General features: G+C 42.0%; 1 protein-coding gene across 4 annotated transcripts in view; it reads left to right on the top strand.

Annotated features, from left to right (window-relative positions):
• The first annotated feature begins 326 nt into the window (after positions 1 to 326).
• The window catches only part of LOC149215921 (uncharacterized), a 77,701-nt gene continuing 55,414 nt past the window's right edge, over positions 327 to 22,613 (top strand). For all 4 annotated transcript variants that reach the window (XM_089392636.1, XM_089392637.1, XM_089392635.1 and 1 more), the window contains exon 1: positions 327 to 1,452. In XM_089392636.1, the coding sequence (XP_089248762.1) occupies positions 635 to 1,336 (702 nt within the window). In that variant the 5' untranslated portion in view covers positions 327 to 634 and the 3' untranslated portion in view covers positions 1,337 to 1,452. The remainder of the gene's footprint in view (positions 1,453 to 22,613) is intronic.

Consider the following 22,613-nt stretch of genomic DNA (forward strand, 5'->3'; position numbering starts at 1 on the left):
TCGGAGAAGGGCAATCATTCTTAGGACCAAAGAGTCGGGTGGAAAAGGGGAGAGCTCTCCGTTCCTAGTTCTCTTGTAGCTGGATAGCCCAGAACTACAAGAATCCCTAAAATGGGATTTCAACTCAGCACCTGTTTGGAAGAGTTGCTCTTTGGAGAGCCTCAGCTGCATACATCACTGCACTTCCACTTGACACCTATCATAATTATAAACGGCTCGTCTCGCCGTGACCTTATCTTGGATTCTCAATACTTTTGTCGCTCCATCCCCTGCAAGGACAGAGAACCCGTCATTGTTCCAGCTGTGTTCGCGACTAGGGTGGGTTCACAGCAGCGCCGCGCTCCAAACCCATGGAATCTGGTAGAGTGCCATCGGATACGATCCGTATGCTCCCAACCAAAATAGCAACGACAACAACAATAAAGACCACCGTCATGGGCGCGTGTCGGGAGCCGAAGACAAGGAGAACAATGCCTACGACAGTTTCCAGGGTCTCCTGGCCTTGGCCCGCCTTACCTCCTCCAACGCTGATGAAGCCCGGGGCGCCTGTAAAAAATGCGGCAGGGTCGGCCATCTCACCTTCCAGTGCCGGAACTTCCTCAGCGTTAAAGAAGATGATGTTCTGCAGGATATTATGGAAAGGGAGAACAATGATAATAACAATAATCGTAATACTAAATTTGTCGGTACAGACAGGGCGAGATCGCTGAAGAACGTTGTTGCTCCGGCGTCTGGTGAGAGTTCTGATGAAGATGAAGAGGAATCCGAGTCTGATGTTACTGTCAGCGACGAGGACTCTGAAATTGAGAGGATTATTGCGGCGAGGTTTGGAAATTCTCACAATAAGTACAAGGACATTCATAAAGAGAAATATAGGGTTTCCAGGGTTTCATCCGGGAAGGAATTGTCTCGGAAGTCAAAATATCGGTCTAAGACGGATTATTCCGAGTCGGAAGACAGCGAAGATGACTACTCTGATTTGGAGGAGAGGAAGTCGCGGAGGAAGAGGTCCAGCAGGAGAAAGAAAAGGTCGAGGAATGACTTTTCTAATTCATCAGATAGCGATGATAGAATGTCTTCTGATTCCGACGACAAGAAGCAGTTGAGAAAGAGGAGAAGAGTTCGGAGTTCGTCGGACAGTGACAGCGATAGCGAGTCAGATAATGAGAAGAGGAGGAGAAGGAAGCATGCAGAGAAGAGGCATCGGAAACATGACAAGAGCAGGAGTTACCGTGACAAGACGGATGAGGAGGAATCCGGTAGCGATCATGAACGAAAGCATCAGAGGCATCATAAGCACCATAAGCATGGCCGGAAGCATGGTTCTAAAGAATAAGCCGCCACTTCTTTATTCTGGATCAATTTGGCTGCCTCTGTAATTGAATATAACTACATGAAATCAACACAAGAAAGTGAAGATGGGGTTGCATTACAGTAGCATATTATTCACAGGCACGAGTTCTCAAACTCTGCTTTAATTCCTTGCTGCTGACCTTCTACAATATGATTTGTCATCAGTGTGGTTTGCCATCAAGGACAACACTTGTCTCATAATGCCAACAATCTCCCCCTTTGGACTTGATGGCAACTCCAAGATCCTTAGAATCATTCTCCCCCTTTGTCATCAAGGGAAAAGGGCTATGCTCCCCCTGAGTACATGCTGATCTCTCTGCTCTACTGTGCTGAACATGCTCCCCCTGACTGTAGGCAAGATCTGCAAAAGATGTTCTTCAAACGAACCAAGACTTATACATCATAAAGGACCTTCCTATCACCGAAAGACTCATTCATACTCCCAACCAAGAGGAGATACATCAGAAATATAATAACCAATAACCTTACATAATTTATCCATCCCAGGCATAGTGGGGAAATCATAGGCCGTTACATGACCTTGACACTATAAAGGAAATATCACAAAAGAGATACATGACCTAGAGACAACAAAGCTAGACCAAGACTTATGAAAGACACCAGCAATATCTGATAAACATCTTTTATATCAGCAGTCAAGATTTCCTTCTGAGCTCCTTCTCCTGAAATTAACAACAGTTGAGAACTAGGACCGAAAGCATCTAAATGCCAACAATGCTTTATGAGACTTTAAGCTGCTCCCCCTGAATCTATGCCTACTGTACCACTGAAACTGTGCCTGAAGAATTTTGGCTTACCCATCTCAGGCCTTCTCCAACGAGAATCTGCCCTTATTGATCAGAACTCCATATACGCGACTTCTCCTGCATAAAATAGTGTATGTACGCGGATAGAATTTCTGCAGCACGCGTACACCATACACGTGACTTTCCTTGTATAAATCGGTGTATATACGCGGATATCCCTTACGAAACTCGCGTATACCAACTTTTCTGTAGAACAGACAAGCTTTAACAGTAGGATGAAGCATCCATTACTCCCAGCTTTTGTCTGAGATATTCAAAAGTTTCCCTGGGCAGTGGTTTTGTGAGAATATCAGCAACTTGTTCCTTAGAAGGAACATACTCCAACTTGACCTTCTGCTCAAGCACTTGTTCCAGAAGAAAATGGTACTTGATTGGTATGTGCTTGGTCTTTGAGTGCATGACTGGATTCTTTGAAATGCTGATTGCACTTGTATTATCACATAAGATAGAAACTGGTGGAGTGCAAGTGATTTGGAAATCTTGCAAGGTCTGCATCATCCAAAGAAGTTGAGTGCAACAAGATGCCGCAGCCACATATTCTGCTTCAGCTGTAGATAAGGCAATCGAACTCTGTTTCTTGCTGAACCAAGATACTAATCTGGAGCCCATAAAGAATGCACCACCACTTGTGCTTTTCCTATCATCCACGCTTCCGGCCCAATCTGCATCTGTATAGGCATGAAGTGTGAGATCTGTATCTCTCGGATACCATAAGCCATAATTTTGTGTCCCTTGAAGATACTTGAAGATTCTTTTGACTGCCTGAAGATGAGTTTCCTTTGGGTTGGCTTGAAATCTTCCAACAATTCCTACTGCATGCATAATATCTGGTCTTGTACCTGTTAAATAAAGCAAACTCCCAATCATGGATCTATAAGTTGGTTGGTGAACTGCTGCTGATTCGTCATTTGCACTGAGGCTGCATCCTGTAACCATGGGGGTACAAACTGGCTTTGACTCTTCCATGCCATACTTCTTCAAGATCTGCTTGAGGTACTTGGTTTGAGACAAGAAAATGCCTCCTTCACTTTGTTGGATTTGCAATCCAAGAAAGTATGTCAATTCTCCAAGTAATGACATTTCAAATTCTTTCTGCATAACCAAGGCAAAGTTCTGACTCATAGCCTCTTCATTGCTGCCAAAGATAATATCATCTACATACACAACAAGTATTAGCAATTTGTTATTTTCAACTTTCACATAGAGATTGCTATCTGCTGATCCTTTTGAAAAACCTTGTTGGTGAAGATATTTGTCCAACCGATAATACCAAGCCCTTGGAGCTTGTTTGAGACCATAGAGAGCCTTTTTCAATCTGCATACAAGATTTGGATCATTTCCAAGGATGAAACCATCTGGCTGCTCAATATATACTTCTTCTTCTAAGTCTCCATTCAGAAAGGCTGATTTCACGTCCATTTGAAATACTTTGAAGTTTTGAAAGCTAGAGAGAGCAAGGAACATTCGGATGGCCTCAAGTCTTGCAACAGGAGCAAAGGTTTCTTCAAAATCTATTCCTTCTTGCTGCGCATACCCTTTACAAACAAGTCTGGCCTTGTTTCTAATTACTTCTCCATTTTCATTCAATTTATTTTTGAAGACCCATTTTGTCCCTATGACATTTTTATCCTTTGGTCTAGGAACCAATTCCCAAGTGTTGTTCTTTTCGATCTGCTCAAGTTCTTCATCCATTGCTTTGACCCAACATTCATCTTTACATGCCTCTTTCACATTTTGTGGTTCAGTGGAAGAGAGTAATGCCAAATAGCTTGAAGCTTCTGCAATTCTTCTTCTTGTTTGTATTCCTGCTTCTTTCTGCCCCACAATCTGAGATTCTGGATGATTCTTTTGAACATATCTGGATGGAGTCTTTTCTTCTATTCTTGTCTGCTCCTCTGGTTCTTCTTGAGGTTCTTCTTCTTCTTGAGGTTCTTCATCTTCATCATTCTGCCTTTGAGAATAGCCTTCATCATCTTCAATGTCTTCATGATGAACTTGCCTAGGAATATATCCCTTCTCATCAACCACTACATCAATGCTATCAACAATTCTGCCAAGTCTTTTATTGTAGCACTTGTATGCTTTGCTATGTGGAGAATAACCAAGAAGAATGCCTTCATCTGCTCTTGGTTCACGTTTGCCAAGTTGCTCATCAGTATTCTTAATATAACATTTGCTCCCAAAGATTTTGAAGTGGTTCACTGAAGGAGTCTTCCCACACCAGAGCTCATGAGGAGTTTGAGTGCTATTTACTCGGACATTTGTTTTGTTGAGAATAATAACCGCAACATGTGCAGCTTCACCCCAGAAAGTTGCGGGAGTACCTGACTCATCAAGCATAGCACGAGCCATTTGTTGGATTATTCTGTTCATTCTTTCCACAACTCCATTTTGCTGGGGAGTTCTAGCTGTAGAGAATTCTCTTCTTATCCCATGTTCTTCACAAAAATCGAAAAATTCATTCGAAGTAAATTCCCCACCTCTGTCAGATCTGAGGCACTTAATTTTGTGTCATGATTCATTTTCAGCCAAGGCTTTGAAGGATTTGAATTTTTCGAATGCTTCATCTTTGTGCTTCATAAGTCCTAACCAGACAAACCTGGAGAAATCGTCAATGAATAATATCAAATATTCTTCTCCTCGAGGTGTTCTTTTTCTGAATGGACCACAAGTATCTGTATGTACTAGCTCAAGAGGCATACTAGCTGATCCTTCCTTCTCTGGAAAATTAGTTCTGGTTTGCTTTCCAAACTGACAAGATTTGCATATAGTGTTGTCTGGAATTTTGATATCTGGAAGACCGCGAACTGCCTGATATTTGCATGCTTTCCTTATTTGTGAAAAGCTTAGATGCCCCAACCTCCTATGCCATAGCCAGTGTTCATCATCCTTGCTCAAATAGCATTGTTGTGGTCTTTCTTCAAATATGTATAGATTATTTGGAGTCCTTCTTCCTTTGATCACTGTTTTACCTGTATCAAGATCACGAACACAACATCCATTTGATCTAAATATTACCTCTGTTCCTTGATCACACATCTGACTGACACTCAGAAGATTGTGCTTCAATCCATCAACATACAAGACGTTCCCAGCTTTGACCTTCTCTTTTAATGGAGCAACACCTTTTCCTTTTATGGCTGCAGAGATATCGTTTCCAAAAGAAACTTTCTTCCCCTTTTCTAATGCGGTATATGATTCAAGCTTTTCTTTGTCCCCTGTCATATGCTTCGAACATCCGCTGTCAATGTACCATAGACTTTCTTGACCTTCTACATAAAAGGCTATCCCACATCTTTCTGGTTGTGGTTCCTTTATTCTCCAAGTTCTGACATTTGAGGTTTGCTCCTTCTGAATTGTCTTCCGGAACCTGCTCCTGCATTCAGAGTCTTCATGACCAAAGTTATTACAAATAGAGCATTCAACTTCATTTTCAAGAACCGAAAAATTGTTATAAGTCCTTTTCATGGTTTCAGTCATTCTCCCTTGCTTTTGAGCTTCTCTAGTCATGATTGTCTTGTAGGCAACACATTGAGCTGCTTTGTGACCGAAGTTATGGCAAGAAAAACATTGGCCATTAAAGAAATTTCTGCGATAATCAGATCTATCATCCAACCGATTGTAGCTTCTATCCATTCTTGGGGCAAATTGGGAAGATTTTACCTGTGGCTGTTTGTAGCTCCTGTTTGTCCTTAAGGCACCTTGTCCCCGAGTTTCTTGATTTGTTCTTGAGGTAAACTGTCCCTGATTCACTTGATGACTTTTATTTGGCCTTTGCTCACTTCTTCTAGCTGCATCAAGATAACTTTTAGAAGTAGAAGCTTGAGATGTTTCTCCATTATATCCCAGACCTGTCTTGATCAGAGGAGAACGCTGCACATTGATAATCTCATCCAAGGTTTCAGATCCTTTAACAAATTTAAGATTAATCGCTTTTGTTTTCTCAACCTCCTTTCTAAGACAAACAATCTCACATTCCAATTTTTCAAGATGTTTTTCCTTTTCAGTCAGTTGACATTGTAAAGAGTCAATAATAGCACTTTTCTCTTCTAAGCAAACTTTGAGATTATTCATTTCTTCATAAAAGCCTTCTACATCTATAGCATCCATGTAGTCATCATCTTCAAAAGCCATTAAGAGTTTATATCTATTAACCTGCTCATCTTCGTCACTATTTGAAAGACCATCACTATCTTCATGAGTGTAATAGCTTTTCTTCTTTTCATTCTGTTTCTTGTTCCACTTAACATGTTCCTTTCCCTTGTCATTCTTATCTTTGTGAGGACATTTGGCAGCATAATGACCTACTCTTCCACAAGCAAAGCATTTAAAAGGTAACTTACCTCTGAACCTTCCAGAACCCCTTTGAAGATTTCTGACAAAATTTGATTCTTCTTCTTCTTCCTCTGGGACGTGGCTTGCTTCATAATAATCTTCTTTGCCTGATGCCTTGAAAGCAGCTTCTCTTCTGTCTGATGGACCTCCCTTTCTCATTTCATAAGCAGTTAGAATTCCATGTAGCTGAGACATAGTAAGAATTCGTAGATTTTCTTTTTCTTCTATTGCAGATACTTTAGATTCAAACTTGGGGGATAATGATCTTAGAACCTTTTCAACCACTATAGCCTCTTTTATTTCTTCACCCAAATTTTTCATACAATTTACAATCTCATCTACCCAAAGAAAATAGTTAGCCACACTTTCATCATTATACATTTTGAGAGTCTCATACTGAATCCTGAGAGTTTGAAGTTTAGCACGCTTTACCTGATCATCTCCTTCATAGCTCGTGACAATTTTGTCCCATATCTCTTTTGCGGATTTGTAGTGCATTACTTTCATGAATTCTGTTTGGGATATACATCCTAATAGAGTACTGACTACTTTCGCATTTGTTTCATATTTCTTTTTCTCGGCTGCATCTGTAGGAGTAGCTGAAGGAAAAGCGTATTATGTCTCTACGATGTCCCAAACTTCTGTACCAAGAGACTGGAGATAGGCAGTAACTCTTACCTTCCAATAATTGAAGTTTGTCCCATCAAAAACCGGTGGCCTGATTGATGCTTCTCTCTCGTAGTTGCTCATGATGAACAATCTACCTTCAAGCGATCAAGCTTCTCTGAAGGACCTGCTCTAATACCAATTGTTGAAAATAATACTGAGAGGGGGGGGGGGGGTGAATCAGTATTATCAGATCAATCAAACTTTTTCAATGCTCATAAACAATACGCTACTTCAGTTAAGTGAACCAGCGTGTACACGCTACTGTGTCTAAAGAAAACAACGTATAACCAGAAAACTTATAATTCAGTTAGTTTATTCTTCAGTTAAGTGCATCAGGACATTATTCACCATATTTAAGAGTAAACAGATGCAGTATAACAGAACATATCATCACACAGAAACCACACACATGAACACCATGATATAAGGTGGAAACCCAATGTGGGTGAAAATCACCTGCTGCAAGTCGTCTCTATCTTTCTTTAATAAGAACTTCAATTTACAATCTTTTGTACTGGTGCAGCCTTATACCAGTACGTAGGCTACAACCTGCAGAAGGCTTCAACCTTCTCTCGTTCTCCAAACTTCCTTGGAAGGGAGCTCCAACCCCCTTTGCTCTTGTACTAGCTAAGATACTAGTATGTAGGTGCCGGCCTACAATCTTCTTTCCTTCAGGTACCACTTTTCATCAATTTTCAGACTGGATATTCCTGAAGCACAACATTACAATCTGAAGACCATAATTCATTCAACTTTCACAATAGATCATTGAAGCACAAGACAACCAATACTAGCATCATCAATCTTTGAATCACTGAACCACTGAAACCCTGTCAACACCTGTCACCAGAACACAGAGCAGACTACAGAACTCTGTAACAACAGTCAGACCCAACTGCAAACCCAAAAACAAGCTTTTAAAGATATACGCTACTTCAATGAGAGCAACCCGCGTATACACGCGCTTTTACCAAAGGCAACCAGCGTACAGATCTAAAAATAAATTTTCTCAACTTGCAGCTGTACCAGACATCAGTTAGACCCAGAACATAACATTGCGTCAGTATGTAGATCTAGAAATACGCATAATCAACCATATCATAATAGTACTTTTCAAACCATTTGATCCCGATCTCTCCTTAGATCTTGTTCTTCATTAACTGGTGAGATCTCTCCTTAGCAATGCATCAACAACCCATAACCTGCATACTGGATCTAATACTTCCTCAGATGTTTCAAGACATTTCTGATACCTTTGCCTAATGATCTTCTTCTCCTTATATAGCCTTAGGCCTTGCTCAATACCACGAGCCAAAACCATAGAAATCCAAAACCATCAACTTCAAAACTAGGGATCGACACGTCCGTCGAGACACCATGGTCCGAAACCACAGGCACAACTTCCAAGGAATAACCGCCACGGACCAAAATGAGTTTTCCACATACACGCGCTTTTACTGAAGCCAATCCTGCGTGTACACGCGACTTGGGCTTGATGAACCTGCGTATATGACTTTTCTCTTCTTCTTATAGTCTGATCATAAATTCCTTGTTGCTGACCTTCTGCACTACGATTTGTCATCAGTGTGGTTTGCCATCAAGGACAACACTTGTCTCATAATGCCAACACTTATGGGTACAGATGTTGAATATATTGCCGTTGTTTTCACTGTGCCTATTGTTTCCACCTTCCTGTCTAGTAACCATTGTGGGGCTGTCCTATCTCAGGGGAAAACCACCTCATTTATGCCATAGTCTTTTGATGACCATATGCATTGAGTCTCCCATATATTCTTCCTTATTTGGAGTTTCTTTGCTGACTTGGTGTATTAATCTACTAATGTTTAAGTCTGCCACTCCATGCCTGTACAAGATCATCCTCCTTACAGCCTCTATTTGAGGTCCTCTATGAGTGCACTAAATTGAAGATGTGTGAGTGTGATGACACGGGCATCGTAAGAAATGTGATGTTACTTGCAATGTTTTGGATGAAAATTGGGGTTTCTTTATGAACTTCGCAATGTGGGTGCATAATTGGTGTAGGAGATGACATGCTTGGTCTATGTGGACACACATGCCCAACTAAGATGATATGCTTGGTGTGTAGGGTGTGCACTTGGCTGAGATGACATAGCACATAACTGAATGAGTGACATGGCATGGAGTGCATGCCCAATCTATGCGACAAGCCAACAAGAAAAGACAACATGTGAGATGAGTTGCATTTAGGGTGAGATGGATGGAATTAGTCAGCTCCAATGAGGAGGGTGAGGTCAAATTGAGTGTTGGGGAGCCTGGATGGGATGTTGTTAGGACCTTGAGTTGGCACCATGGCCAAAAGGGCACCAATGATGTTCCATTGAATAATTGTGGGAGGAGACCCTCCAAGGAACTCACTAGGTTAGGGTAGTGTAGGGAAAGGGTTTCTAATGATTTATTCCACTGAATACTATGTCAAAAATCCTTAAGAAGGCCTCTTACCAAGATGTTCAAGATGATTTTCAAAAATGCAACCAGGGCTTGAGTTTTCTCACAATCCAACTGTGGGATTTGCCACAAATTTGGAGGAGAGATAGAGCCTAGAGGAAACATCAACGCAATATCTTGTCTAAGCAGTTTTGTAGGAGCTCCTCTCTAATGCAATTCACAGGAAGTCCTTGTTGGCCATCTTAGGGAAGAGGTTGAAAAATTTTGGAAGCTGAAAAAGAGTAGAGAAATGAAGGTGATCACCGAATGTGCTTGGATTAATTCCTTATTCTTAGGCTATGGAGTCTATGTGATTCAAAATCCTGCTAAAAGTTGTCTCCAAGGAGGCTAAATTGTGATGCCCTAGCTATCACTCAAAAACACCTATAAGATAACAAGAGATACATCCAATCCAAAATCAAGATATCGACTCCAAGAAAGAACAAGATTTAGCTTCCAAAAATATTGAAATGCATTAAAGAAGCTCACCCAAGAAGAAGTGTGAAATTCTCAAGAGAGAGATATCCAAATGTGATGATGATGTTTGATACAAATGAGGCTCTATTTTATTTATATGAGCCTTAAAGAGTTTGAATTAGCCTAAGATGCCCCTAACAATATTTTAATGTGCAAAAAAACAAAACTTTGGTGACAAGCCCACTAAATAGCTCTTAAAGTGTAAGATAAGTTGCCTAAATGAAGTGGAAATGATGTAGCAATGTTGTAGGAGGGCCGTTGGGAGGCTTAATCGAGTCCTCAAGGTGCCATGATGAAGAAGAGGGCTCCATAAATGATGGTCAAGGGGGTGGCCTCTTGATCCCTAAGTAAAACATCATGTGGTGCTCCAAAGTGGCTCTGGGGCGCAAGTAGTGGTCTCATGGGTCTCCTGGTGTAAGATAAGCTTGTAGATTGCTCCAAATGAGGGCATGAAAGATGGTGCTTACTGTCCCATGTCTCAAGGTTGAGACAGACCTCCTCTAGGCCTTGGATTAGCTGCCAAACCCTGTATACAATGCTAAGCTGATTGGGTGCATTGTTGTTTCAAGTACATCATCTCTCATATAACGTGGGCAATGAACAATCTGTTGTAGGTACTGAGGCTGCCCATGGCATGAGATAATGCGTTATCGGCCCATGGCATGAGATAATGCGTTATCACATGATTGAAACTCATGACTCTTGACACTTTCCCTACAAGTGTCAATATGATACTCTGTGGCTTGGATTCTAGGCTTCTAGGGATTATTGCAAATGTCTTTGTCCATGCCATAATATAAAAGACCCTTCTTGGGCTTTGTCAATCAAGAAAGTAATTTATTTTTATGTAAAATAGGTCATCTAGGCCTCCTTCACTAAGTCGGCCTCAACCTAGACAAGTCGGCCTAATTAGGGAGGCAAAATCCACTATAAAAGGGCAACAACTCGACTCATTTGTAGTACATCAACCACAAGTTCGCTCTGCAGTAGTTGGAGATAGAGAAAGGGTGCAAAGCTCGAGGAGGAAGAAAACCCTAGCAAAGGAGAAGGAAGGCTATGTCAAGCAAAAATAAGTAGAATTTTCTCTTTCTACTCTCACTTGTGCGAAATTATGAAGTTACTGGGAGGCTGAAATTCTAGATCTGCAATAGGGCTGACTGGTGCCACATCTTGTGTCCTCTTGTCTTGGCTTGTCTTCTACTGTTTATGTTTATTTTCTATCTGCATTTTATTATCTTGTTGATGTGATTGCTAAACTAGATATTGATATTGGGCTGATAAAGAAATTGAAGTAAAATTGCTCTATAGCATAGAACATACCATTGCTGCCTAAAATTAACATGGTATCAGAGGTGAGGGGAAGACAAAGCCCAAGCAAGAGTGAAAGAGTAATCACCAAAGATAGTTGGACAAGGACAAAAGGCTCAATGGGTTCTTCATCCCACTTCCTGGTTGAAGACAAGCTCCATGATAAATCTGACTATCATGGATGGAAGATGTCTCTTGATTTGACCTTGGAAGAACAAGAAGCGATGGATTATGTGTAGGGTAAAATCCCTGAGCCTCCTTCAAATGCACCGGCTATTGCGAAGACCAGGTACAATAGTACTAAGTCAAAGCAAAGAAGATTATCAGGGATTCCATTGACAAGTGTTTGGTGGCCTACATCTCCGAATTGAAGACCTCCAAGGAGATCTATGACAGGTTGATCAACATGTTCAAGGTTAGTAATGCTAATCAAATTCTATTTCTCAAAAATAAGTTGAAGGATTTTAAGAAGAGCAAGGACGAGGATATTCAATCCTACTTCTTAAGAATCACTGAAATCAAGAATGATCTACTTTCGATTAGAGAAGTCATTCTTGACGGGGAGCTTTCTCTCGACACCCTTGGAGGACTCCCACTTGAGTGGTATGTATTTAGAACCACTATACTCAACAATGATCGAATTCCAGGGTTTGAAGAATTGATGTCGAAATGCATTCAAGAAGAAACAACAATGTTGGAGCAAGAAATGCCTTCTAATAGAGGCAACCCCACTACATTCTCCGCTCATGCGAAAAGGAGAAATAATGTAGGGTCTAAAGGTCATTTCCATGGAAAGCCTGGATCTAAAGGAGGAAGGAATGGCAAGTGCTTTGTTTGCAATAAGTTTTGCCACTATGCAAGGGAGTGTCCAATTAGACAGGACACATCACATGATGATGATCACAATCATTCTAGGGGCAACTTCAACAACTACGATCAAAGGAATGGTAGGTCCAATGGCAAGGGAAAAAGGAATGTGCGGGACATCAAGGAAATGGTCGGCCCTCCAAGAAAGCAAGAAATCCAGGTATGAAGAATCAAATTTCGTTAACAATAAGCAAAAGGAGTACTATCTTATATCGACCCTCTCCACTGCCTCCTCCAGACACTTTGGGGAATTGGCTAATTGATATTGATGCCTCAAGGCACTTCACCGGATACAACAAAGCTCTCTCTAATCTGATAGAAAAGGAGACAAACTTGGAGATCATCCTTGGAAACGATGCCACCTATCCCGTGAAAGGAGTAGGGAATGTTACCTTTCAATTGAATCAAGGTAACACTATTCATTTATAAGAATTACTCTATGTACTCGATCTCAAGAAGAACCTGGTGTCCATTTCGGTAATGGAAGACAAAGGATTCAAGGTGGCATTCATTGATGGAAAGGTATCTGTTTGGAAAATAATTTTTAAAGATGCTTTTACTCTTGGGTTTAGGGTTGACAATTTGTATCAAGTTGGAGGAAGTCCATCGGGAGCCATGTCTTGTGACACATCTTTACAATATGAATTATGGCACTAGAGGTTTGACCATCTTCATTATAAGCCCCTACCCGATGTGAGATAGATGGTGACAGGTATGCCCAAGTTCAAAGTAGAGCATGAAGGTGTATTTTTGGGATGTGCCAAAGGAAAACTTACAAGGTGACCATTCCCCTCAAGTAATAGCAAGACCACAGACATATAGCAATTGATCCACTCTGATATATTTGGTACACTGTCCGTAAACTCTTTGGGAGGATATTTATATTATCTCACTTTTATGGATGATTATTCTTGCAAAACTTGGACCTACTTCTTGAAGAAGAAGGATGAAGTGTTCACCTGGTTCCGATACTTCAAAGCCTTTATTGAAAACCAATCTGAGAAGAAAATCAAGATATTGAGGACTGATAATGGGACCGAATATGAATCCAATGAATTCCAAGATTATTGCAGAGAAGCTGGCATTAAGAGGGAGACTACAACACCATATACTCTCAAACAAAATGACGTGGCTGAAAGGAAGAATCATACTATTGTAGAAGCTGTTCGTGCCATGCTTCATGATCAAGGGCTTTCGAAGTTCCTATGGGTTGAAGCTGCAAATACCGTTGTGTATGTTCAAAACCGATGCCCTCATCAAGCTTTGGACTCCAAAACTCCCGAAGAAATGTTCACTAGTAAGAAACTTGATGTCTCATTTTAGAATTTTTGGAAGCTCTGTATATTTTCATGTGCCGAAAGAGAAAAGAAGGAAATTGGGTGCATTTGGGAAGAAAGGAATATTTGTGTGCTATAGTGAAAATTCTAAGGGATATAGAATTATGTGGCTAGTTAAAGGGAAGTTGAGATAAGTCATGATGTCACCTTTGACGAAGATATGGCCCTCAGGAAGATCAACAACCTTCCTATCCCAAGGAAGGACAAAGAAGCTGACACCAGAAATCAAGGTGCAAAAGAAGATGAAACGATGTCGTATGTTGATGAACCTATGGATCTTATTGATCCTCCTCCTCAAGAGCCCTCATCTTCCAAGAGGAGACCCTCATGGCTTAGGGAGACTCTCGAAGATGCCGAGAGACATATTGCACCAAGGGGGACTTTCCGTGAAAGCAAGAAGCCAAACAAGTATCAAGGATACTTGACCATCATGAGCACCATCATTCAAAATGAGCCTTCATCATTCGAAGAAGCCGTGAAGCAACAAGTATGGAAGGATGCTATGAATGAAGAATACGAGCCAATTCTGAAGAATGATGTCTGGGATGTGGTCCCTAGACCCCAAGACAAATCGATTGTCACCTCTAAGTGGCTCTACAAAATCAAGCATGGAGCTGATGGAAGTGCAGAAAAGTTCAAGGTTCGCTTTGTTGCTCGAGGCTTCTCTTAAAAGGAAGGTGTAGATTACGATGAGATATTTGCACCTATTGCCCGATACACCACCATTTGCTCTATCATAGCCCTTGCTGCCTTGCAAGGATGGAACCTACATCAGATGGATGTCAAGACTGCTTTCTTGCATGGTTCGATCAAAGAGGAAGTCTATGTGGAACAACTTGAGGGGTTTGAGGTTCATGATTGAGTCTCATGTATGCAGGTTGAAGAAAGCTCTCTATGGATTGAAGCAAGCACCCCGGGCTTGGTATGAGGATCGATAACTATCTGATGAAGTTGGGATTCACTAGAAGTGAAGTCGATCCGAACCTTTACTTTTAAGGTTGAAAATGATAAACTTCTCATTTTGGTACTTTGTGGACGACCTCTTTTTGATAGGTGCGGACCCTCTCATTCACAAATGTAAGAGGGATTTGGCTTCTGAATTTGAGATGATGGACCTAGGACCGATGCACTATTTCCTAGGGTTGGAGGTTTGGCAAAGGCAGGTGAAATTTTCATATCTCAAGGAAAAGATGTTGTGAAGATATAGGAAATATTTGGGATGGTGGATTGCAAGCCTATGACTACTTCGATGGAACTTAACTTTAAGAAGTTACGTGGTAGTGTTGCTGGACTTGAATTGGGAAATGCTTTTGAGTATTGTCAACTCATAGGAGCATTGATGTTCTTGGTGAACTTCTGTGCGGACATATGTTTTGTAGTTAACACATTGAGCCAATATATGGTTGAGCCTCATCATATACATTGGATTGGTGCCAAAAATCTTCTGAGATATCTTCAGAGCACAATCACTCATGGATTGAGATACACTGCCGGAGATGTGAGGCTGCATGGTTATTCTGGTGTTGATTGGGCTGGCAGTGTGGTGGATCACAAGAGCACTTTTGGATGTTGTTTTTCTTTGGGATCTGCTTTGTATCCTGGATGAGCAGGAAGCCGAAATCGGTTGCCTTGAGCACTGTCGAGGTCGAATACATAGCTGCTAGTATGGCCTTCTGTGAAGCTCTCTGGTCGAGGAAGCTCTTTAGTGAGCTATTTGGACATGTGATGGATACCACCGTGATCCTCTGTGACAACCAGAGTGGGATTCGATTATCAGAGAATCATGTGTTTCATGATCACTCCAAGCATATAGATATCAAGTACCACTTTATCCTGGATATGGTAAAACGAGGAGCAATAAGGCTCCATCACATTGGGATTGATGAGCAGGTCGCCGATATTCTGACGAAGCCCCTAGGAAAGGTCAAGTTATTGGCATTCCGAGAACGACTTGGAGTCGTGGAGAGAGCCTCTCATGAGGGTCCTGTATGATATGGACATTGAGCTCTGGGAGCTCTGGGGGGCTTGGGCTACTTCTTGGAGTGATGAGCAACCATAGGGTGAGTGGTTCAACCTTCCCCTAGTGGTTTGCTATGTATAGTGTGAGTTGTTTAGCCTTCCCCTGCCATACCCCTTGGCGACATGTAGGCAGGATGAGTGGTTCATCCTTCTCCTGCTGAGACATCCTACCCATGCAGTTTAGGGCTCATGGTAAGTACCTCTTCTCTGGCCAATGAGTAGGGAAATGAGGATAGGGACCATAGTACTACCGATGGACGTATCATGTACTATCGTACTCCCTATGCTAAGATGACCGATATTGATTTGGGATCAATGGAACTGACTTCGGGTCAGTAAGAGTGGTATGACACTCTTTTGATTGGAACTGACTTTGGGTCAGTAAGAGTGGTATGAGACACTCTCTTTTATTTGGGACTGACTTCGGGTCAGTAGAGAATGGTATGAATAATGACACATTCTCGATCACTTCTTCTTCTTCATAGTTCAACAGAGAAGAGTAGAGCAGTGCATTGATGGCAAAGATAGTACAGATTGGCAGATGGATTAGTAGATGGAGTTCTCCCTAGTTGAGAGGGAGTGTTAAAATTGGCAACTAGGGCCAAACTCCACATGGGTCATCTTACTTATGACAACTGATATTTTTCTTGGATTCCTCTCTCTGAGAGGTGTAGGATTGATCTAAAGATCATTCGATTATGACATGTACAAATGAAGATATGAATTTATTTATATTATGGACAAATTGTCAAAGTCGGCCAGCAAGCAAAACAGAGACTCAAACCCCCAATTCATCCTCAACGTTGCATATAAAAAGAAGGAGACCTCAAGCCATTTTCACCATCATCTCATCACACATCTCTCTCTCTTCTTGTGATTGGGTACACTATTCGTGGCAATTTTCTCTCTCTCACACGTGCGAAGGAAAGAAGGATGAGTTTTTGTTTGCTGCGTTGACCAACGTTGACCAAGCTGCTGGGAAGCTGTTTGACTGCATTGACTTGTTTTGATTTTGGTTTGGGTGAGAAATCTCTGTCTTAGTGTTATAGACATTTTTGTGCCTTACAGCATGAAGCATGAAATGTCAATAATCCAAGGGATCCAAAGTCCCTAAACATGTTGTTCCTACCCCTAGAGGAACAAGGTCAGCGAACCACAACACTTCAAATCAGTTCTCCACTGAAAAACACTCAAAAATAGGTCAATTTTGGATCATGTCAACTGCTCCATGGTGTACCTGCGCTGAATGTCAACTGCTCCATGGTGTACCTGCGCTGAATGTCAAATTCATCAAAGGCTACCTGCGCTGAGCGAGTTTGGACATGTGGAGGAATCTTTCCTCAATGTGTCAGTGCCCAGGAAGCTTCCAAAATGACACTTGGATCAGAATATTCGCCTAATGATGAGTAAAGAGGTTCTAAAACTCCGAGTGGAAGGTAGAATCTCCAAGTGGACTCAAGAACTAAAGAACAACTGGGGTTGAAGAAGACAATAGTCACACATCAAGCTGACTTATCTTCACTCCAAAACTCTATATAAGGATCTCATCCCATGGGATCAGGAGGTCGGAATTTTGTGCAAAGAATTGCTGTTGGTTTACAGTTGAGAGTATTGGGTGATTGCTTGAGGGAGGTGAAGAGGAGATTTCTTTCCATCGGGACGGTGATGCTGGATTGGGCCTCTTATGGTTGTATCACTACCTGAACCTTACTTCCTTCCATCAATAAAGCATTTGAGGTTCTTCTATTCGCATGTGTTTCAATGATGTGTTGTTTTACTTGCGTATTTGATTTATGCTAATCCTTGAATCAATTATGAATGCATGCCTCTTGTAGTTTCCTTTTCTCGTCTTATTTGTAGGATCTCGTGTAGCTGGGCCCGTGAGAAGACAAGGAGCTGGGAGCAAGCGGCAAAGAGAGAAGATTGGATCGACCATTTGCGCAAGACATCGGTGAGTGGATCTCTTCCTTTCCTCTTTTGCATGTCATAAAGAAGTAATCTTAGATAGCTTTGCTTTGACTGTTGCTAAGGAACTATCACCCTTAGAGTGGGATAGGGTCATTCCGTGTTGGATACTTTTCCCTACAACAGACTGGTGACTCCGCTGGGGATCGTATCTTGTTGGTAGCTTGTGTTTCTTGCTATTCATTTCCTAAACAAAGGGAGTACCGAATCGAACTGCATTTGAGTCCTTCGAATGCAAAGTAGAGGGCAGCTACTCTAGCTCAGTTCTGGGCATGTTTATGATTTGAAGAGCTGATCCACAAGGACTCTTAATAGCTCTTTGTGATAGTGTTCATCTTCCTTAAATCATCCTCTAGTGTATACTTGATTGATAGCCTCTGATTTGGCCAAAAACCGTTGATTTTTGAGCAATCTGTGACCCGGAACCAAAGAGAGACGAGAGTTTTCTCTTCAGTGCAGCTGCAGTGAAGGCAGTCTGCATTTCAACGCAGGTCCCGAAGGGGCTACCTACGCTGAATGTCAAACTGACAGTGTCCCAAATGCGTTGATTCAGTTTTGCTTTTTGCAGCTGGGGTTCCCTGACTTCTGTTGCCCAGTTTTCAGTATTGTTTTTGCAGCCTGTTGTCAACCTGTATACCCATCTGAAACTACCTTTCTTTGCCATCATTCCGCCTTGGTTGTATGAAGAAACTGTGATTGCTCTTGTTGTATTTCTTACTTCATTTACAGTTTCCCATAGCGAAAGTGAACTAGTCTTACTGTGGCCTCTTAGATCTAGACCTGTGATAAAGTGTCGTTTTGATTCTAAGAGTAAGTTTATTGTTGTTCATAGCTGATTGAGCATTTGCTTTCGTTATATGGTTCGAATTTCAGTATTTCTAGTGTTGAAACGAGTGAATCTTAAGGCGTTCTTTTGATTATTGGACAAAAGCTTGTTTGCTTTCACTTGAAATTGGATTCGAAATTATACAACAGCTTTCTTTTTGTAATACATCAACATTAAGAAAGAAGAAAAGAAATACTTGCATTGTGCATGTGCATTTTGACAGTTTGCATGTCGATTTAGGAAAAGTGCATCAGTGTGTGCTCTATGATCTGTGAGAAAAGTTGATGTCTTACTTTTCCCTCAGTAGTTAAGATTTTCATAAGTTGAAAGAATTGAAAAAGCTTGCTTATCATTCTTAGACTGCATTTAGGAGTTATATCATATATCACGTGGTGATCCATAAAGGCAAACTGCTAAGCAAGATCAACCTAAAACGAACTGAATTTACATAACAACGCTTTGAAACATAACGAAACACAGTAGAGTTCTAGGTAGAGACGTGTTCCGACGTCGTTAAACATAGTGACCGTCGATCTCTATGAAGGTGGGTGATTCCTCCTGAGGGACGATAGTGCTAATACGGATTTGTGCTCCCGCGTACCGTCACGTATATTGGGAGACCCCTATAGGAACAAAGCCTTTATCCATAGGAAGCCGTGTCGACCGCCCTACTGATCGCGATGCAGTGAACACAGCATTCACGAAGATCGACCACTCGTACCGTAAAACGTATTCTGTGGTTTCGCGAAAGGTTTGGCACACCCTCTGCCTAGAACTCCAGAGTAGTTTCTTTTGGCCTTTTTCAAACTCTATAACTGAAAAATTCCATCCGAGCATTTGTCACTTCGGGCTCGTTAATACATCGAAGGAGACTAGAGTCATCTTTAGCTTTTTCTCGACTCTTAAAAAGTGAAAAAGCAAGTTGTGTCTAAAAGCGTCGTCATATAAAATTCATTTTAAACGGAACATAATCACCTCTTATTCCTGCGTTGATCTTTAGGTTGAGAACATGGAACACACCAATCAAGGAATCCCCCATGATGGGAATCCTAGTCCCTTCTCCTCTTGGGGAGAAGTTGGTGCGCCCCACATGGCCACGTTGTCGCTTCCAGGGCTGACAATTGGCCTGCCAGTTTGGCTATTCTCAACCACTGTAGTTCAGAGCACCACGGTTCCTGAACAGTCGAGTCAATAGTTAGACCAGTCTAGAGCTGCCCTCCAGCCTTCCACTTCTTATAAATCTTCCTCCGATCCTTCCTTTTCGAAAGGTAGAGCCGCCGAAAGCAGAGCTCCCGTGGAGAAGAAGAAAGATTCCGATCTTTCCTCTTCGAAAGTTAGAGCCGCCGAAAGTAGAGCTCCCATAGAGAAGAAGAAGGAGAAGAAGAAGAAGGAAAAGAAGCAGAAGGAGCCAAAGGCGGCTGGGGGCAAGCAAAAGACATCTAACCAAAATCCACACACAGCACAGACCAGGCCTAAGTCGCCATGTGTCATATGTGAAGGAGACCACTTCCACCATGATTGTCCCAGTATTCCCCGAATACTAAGGGACTGGTCCCCTCGTTTGCACAATTCGGAAGCTTCGACCTCTGACAACCAAGTTGAATGCTTACCGTCAACCAGCGAAAGTGAAGGTTCTAGACAAAGAGGGGGAGCAAGACCCCCTTGCGAACTGTGTGAAGGCCATCACACTCTCCGTCGTTGTCCCTTTTTAGACGAAGCAAAGAGAGTTTTGGAAGATCGTCTGGTTTCACCATTACGACTTCCTCCTGGATACCAAAAACTCGTGCCAAGTCCTTCGTTGGTTGAAAATACAGCTGTCCCGCTCAAGTGGTCAGCTGAAGCGTCAGTCGCTAAAAATGAACCTACTGAATCCGGACCGGACAAAAGTCCAAAGGTCGAAATGGCAGTTGACCCGGTTCTCCCTTCAGAAGTTTCATCGTCAGATGACACCGTCACTGAAGATTCGTCTCCAGCTGACACCCTCACCGAAGAGAATAAGGATGACACCGTCCAGATTCTTTTCATCAACACCGATTCTGATGAGCATCAGGGCAATGCGCCCACTCCTTTATCGCAGGAAGGAGCATCGTCAGGATCATATCCAGCCGTGTATTCGGTCCCACCACCAAGCAACCTGGTTGTGTCCTTCGATTGGAACCATCTAGGCAGACCCCGGTTACCAGCCAGTATACCGTTCAGAATTATAGTCCAAATCTACAGAATGGTGATGGCTGGAACTATCATTGATGAAGGGGCATCTGTGAGTATCCTGTCCTCTTTTGCTTGGAAAGCACTGGGCTCCCCGGCGCTTTTGCCTGAGATAAGAAATCTCTCGGGTTTTGACAAAGGAACCAATCGACCATTAGGGATTCTACCTAATGTGCCTATTACATTGAAAGGGAAGGTTGTCAAGATGAACTTGATGGTCATCCAAGGACCCTTGGATTATAACCTACTCCTCGGACGAGACTACATATATTGCATGGGAGCAATAGTCTCCTCACTCTTTCGAATAATGTGTTTTCCACACGAAGGAAGAATGGTCAAGCTCGTAGACCAACTTTCATTTCCGGGATCACGCATAGCAAATAGTCACATACCTATCCTAAATGGTCTATTCAATCAAGAAAGGTCTCCACCCCCGGTTCTTCTTCCTGATGAGTGCGAGTGATTCAGGAAAGTAGGGCCGGGACCCAGGGGGCATGCATCCTGGTCTGCTTCGGGCAGAGAAAACCCTGGGTATAAAGTAGAATTTCTGCAGGAGAATATGACTAGTCCGTACCCCGTCCCCTCCTTCATCTTCATAAAGGAAAGAGTCGGCAAGGGAGTCCAACTCTCATGAAGAAGAAGGGGCAGTTAGGAATAGGGTTGTTCTGGAAAAAGATTCTTTTGTTAAAGTTATGTGGGAGGACAGGGGCCCGTTACTCACCCTTGTCTATCTTAGGTAGAGCCACCGAAAGCAGAGCTCCCGACAAGAAGAAGAAGGATTCCGATCCTTCCTCCTCGAAAGGTAGGCATCGCCGAAGGAAGATTTTGTTTGAAAAGATTAACAGAACAAACTTTGGGTAACCTGGAAGAGGTAAGCCTCACCCGTTAAAAACAAAGGTTTTTGACGGATAAGTAGGGGCGACCTTGAAATTAGACTTTATACCTGGGGGCATGCAAACCTCTTCGAATGCAAAGCGCGGGCGACTATTTTTAGCTTTTAGGTCCGTAGGTCTAACCCTTCTAACTCGTAGGATTGGTCACAACCAAACTTGCATAAAGAGAGGATACGGAGCATAGCTTCGTGAGATAAAGCTCCATAAAAAATAGCGATCTCACAGGAGACATTTCTTATCTGATGACTGGTAAAAACGAGCAGTTTTGGAAAAGTTCATGCTCGTTAAAAAATAAACGCAAAAATGAGCAGTTTTGGCAAAGTTCATGCTCGTTAAAAAATAAACGCAAAACCGAGCAGTTTTAGCAAGAGTTCATGCTCGTTAAAAAATAAATGCACCTGTGAGCAGGCTTCCCCCAGAGTTCAAGCTCATCCAGAGAAATGAACCGGTAAATAACCATTTGAGACCGTAAATTCATCAGCCATAAAAGCCTTGGTCGTGTTTGCACCATCACCTCCACTTCTCATTTGGCCGATCATTCACATCCACTTGATTGTTTGCCTATTTTGAGGAACAGCTGCGAAGAGTGATTTCACCTAGCCATCCTTGTAACATTGCCGTGATTGGAAAATTCCAACCCGTACCTGGAATCTGTTGCTATCCCTGTTTATCACTCGTTCCTCAAAATACGAGTCTTCTTTGAGCTCTTTTCACTGACTCGTAAAATATGAAAAGTTTGCCTAGTTTTGGCCTTCTAGCTCGTTAAAAGGACCGGAAGAGCTATCCCTCCTCTAGATTTTAATCTTTTTGGACCTGAGGGATTATTGCACAAAAAGATCGAGCGCTTGTCTAGTTCAGCTCGATAAAGCTATCGAACATTCATCCCTTCTGTATTGTTTTATACTTTTTCGGACTTAAGGGATTAGATGACGAAAAAGGACCTTTGGAGTTAACTTTATGTACCTTTTTAGACTCTCTAAAAATGAAAAGGACCGAGTTGTCTTTGTCGCTAGACTCGTTAAAAATATTGAAATAGCGACAAACTTGTCTATAGACGAGAACG

This window comes from Pinus tabuliformis, chromosome 1_1, assembly GCF_031772625.1.
Source record: "Pinus tabuliformis cultivar Carrire ecotype Pingquan chromosome 1_1, CPIR1, whole genome shotgun sequence".
NCBI classification, from domain to species: domain Eukaryota; kingdom Viridiplantae; phylum Streptophyta; class Pinopsida; order Pinales; family Pinaceae; genus Pinus; species Pinus tabuliformis.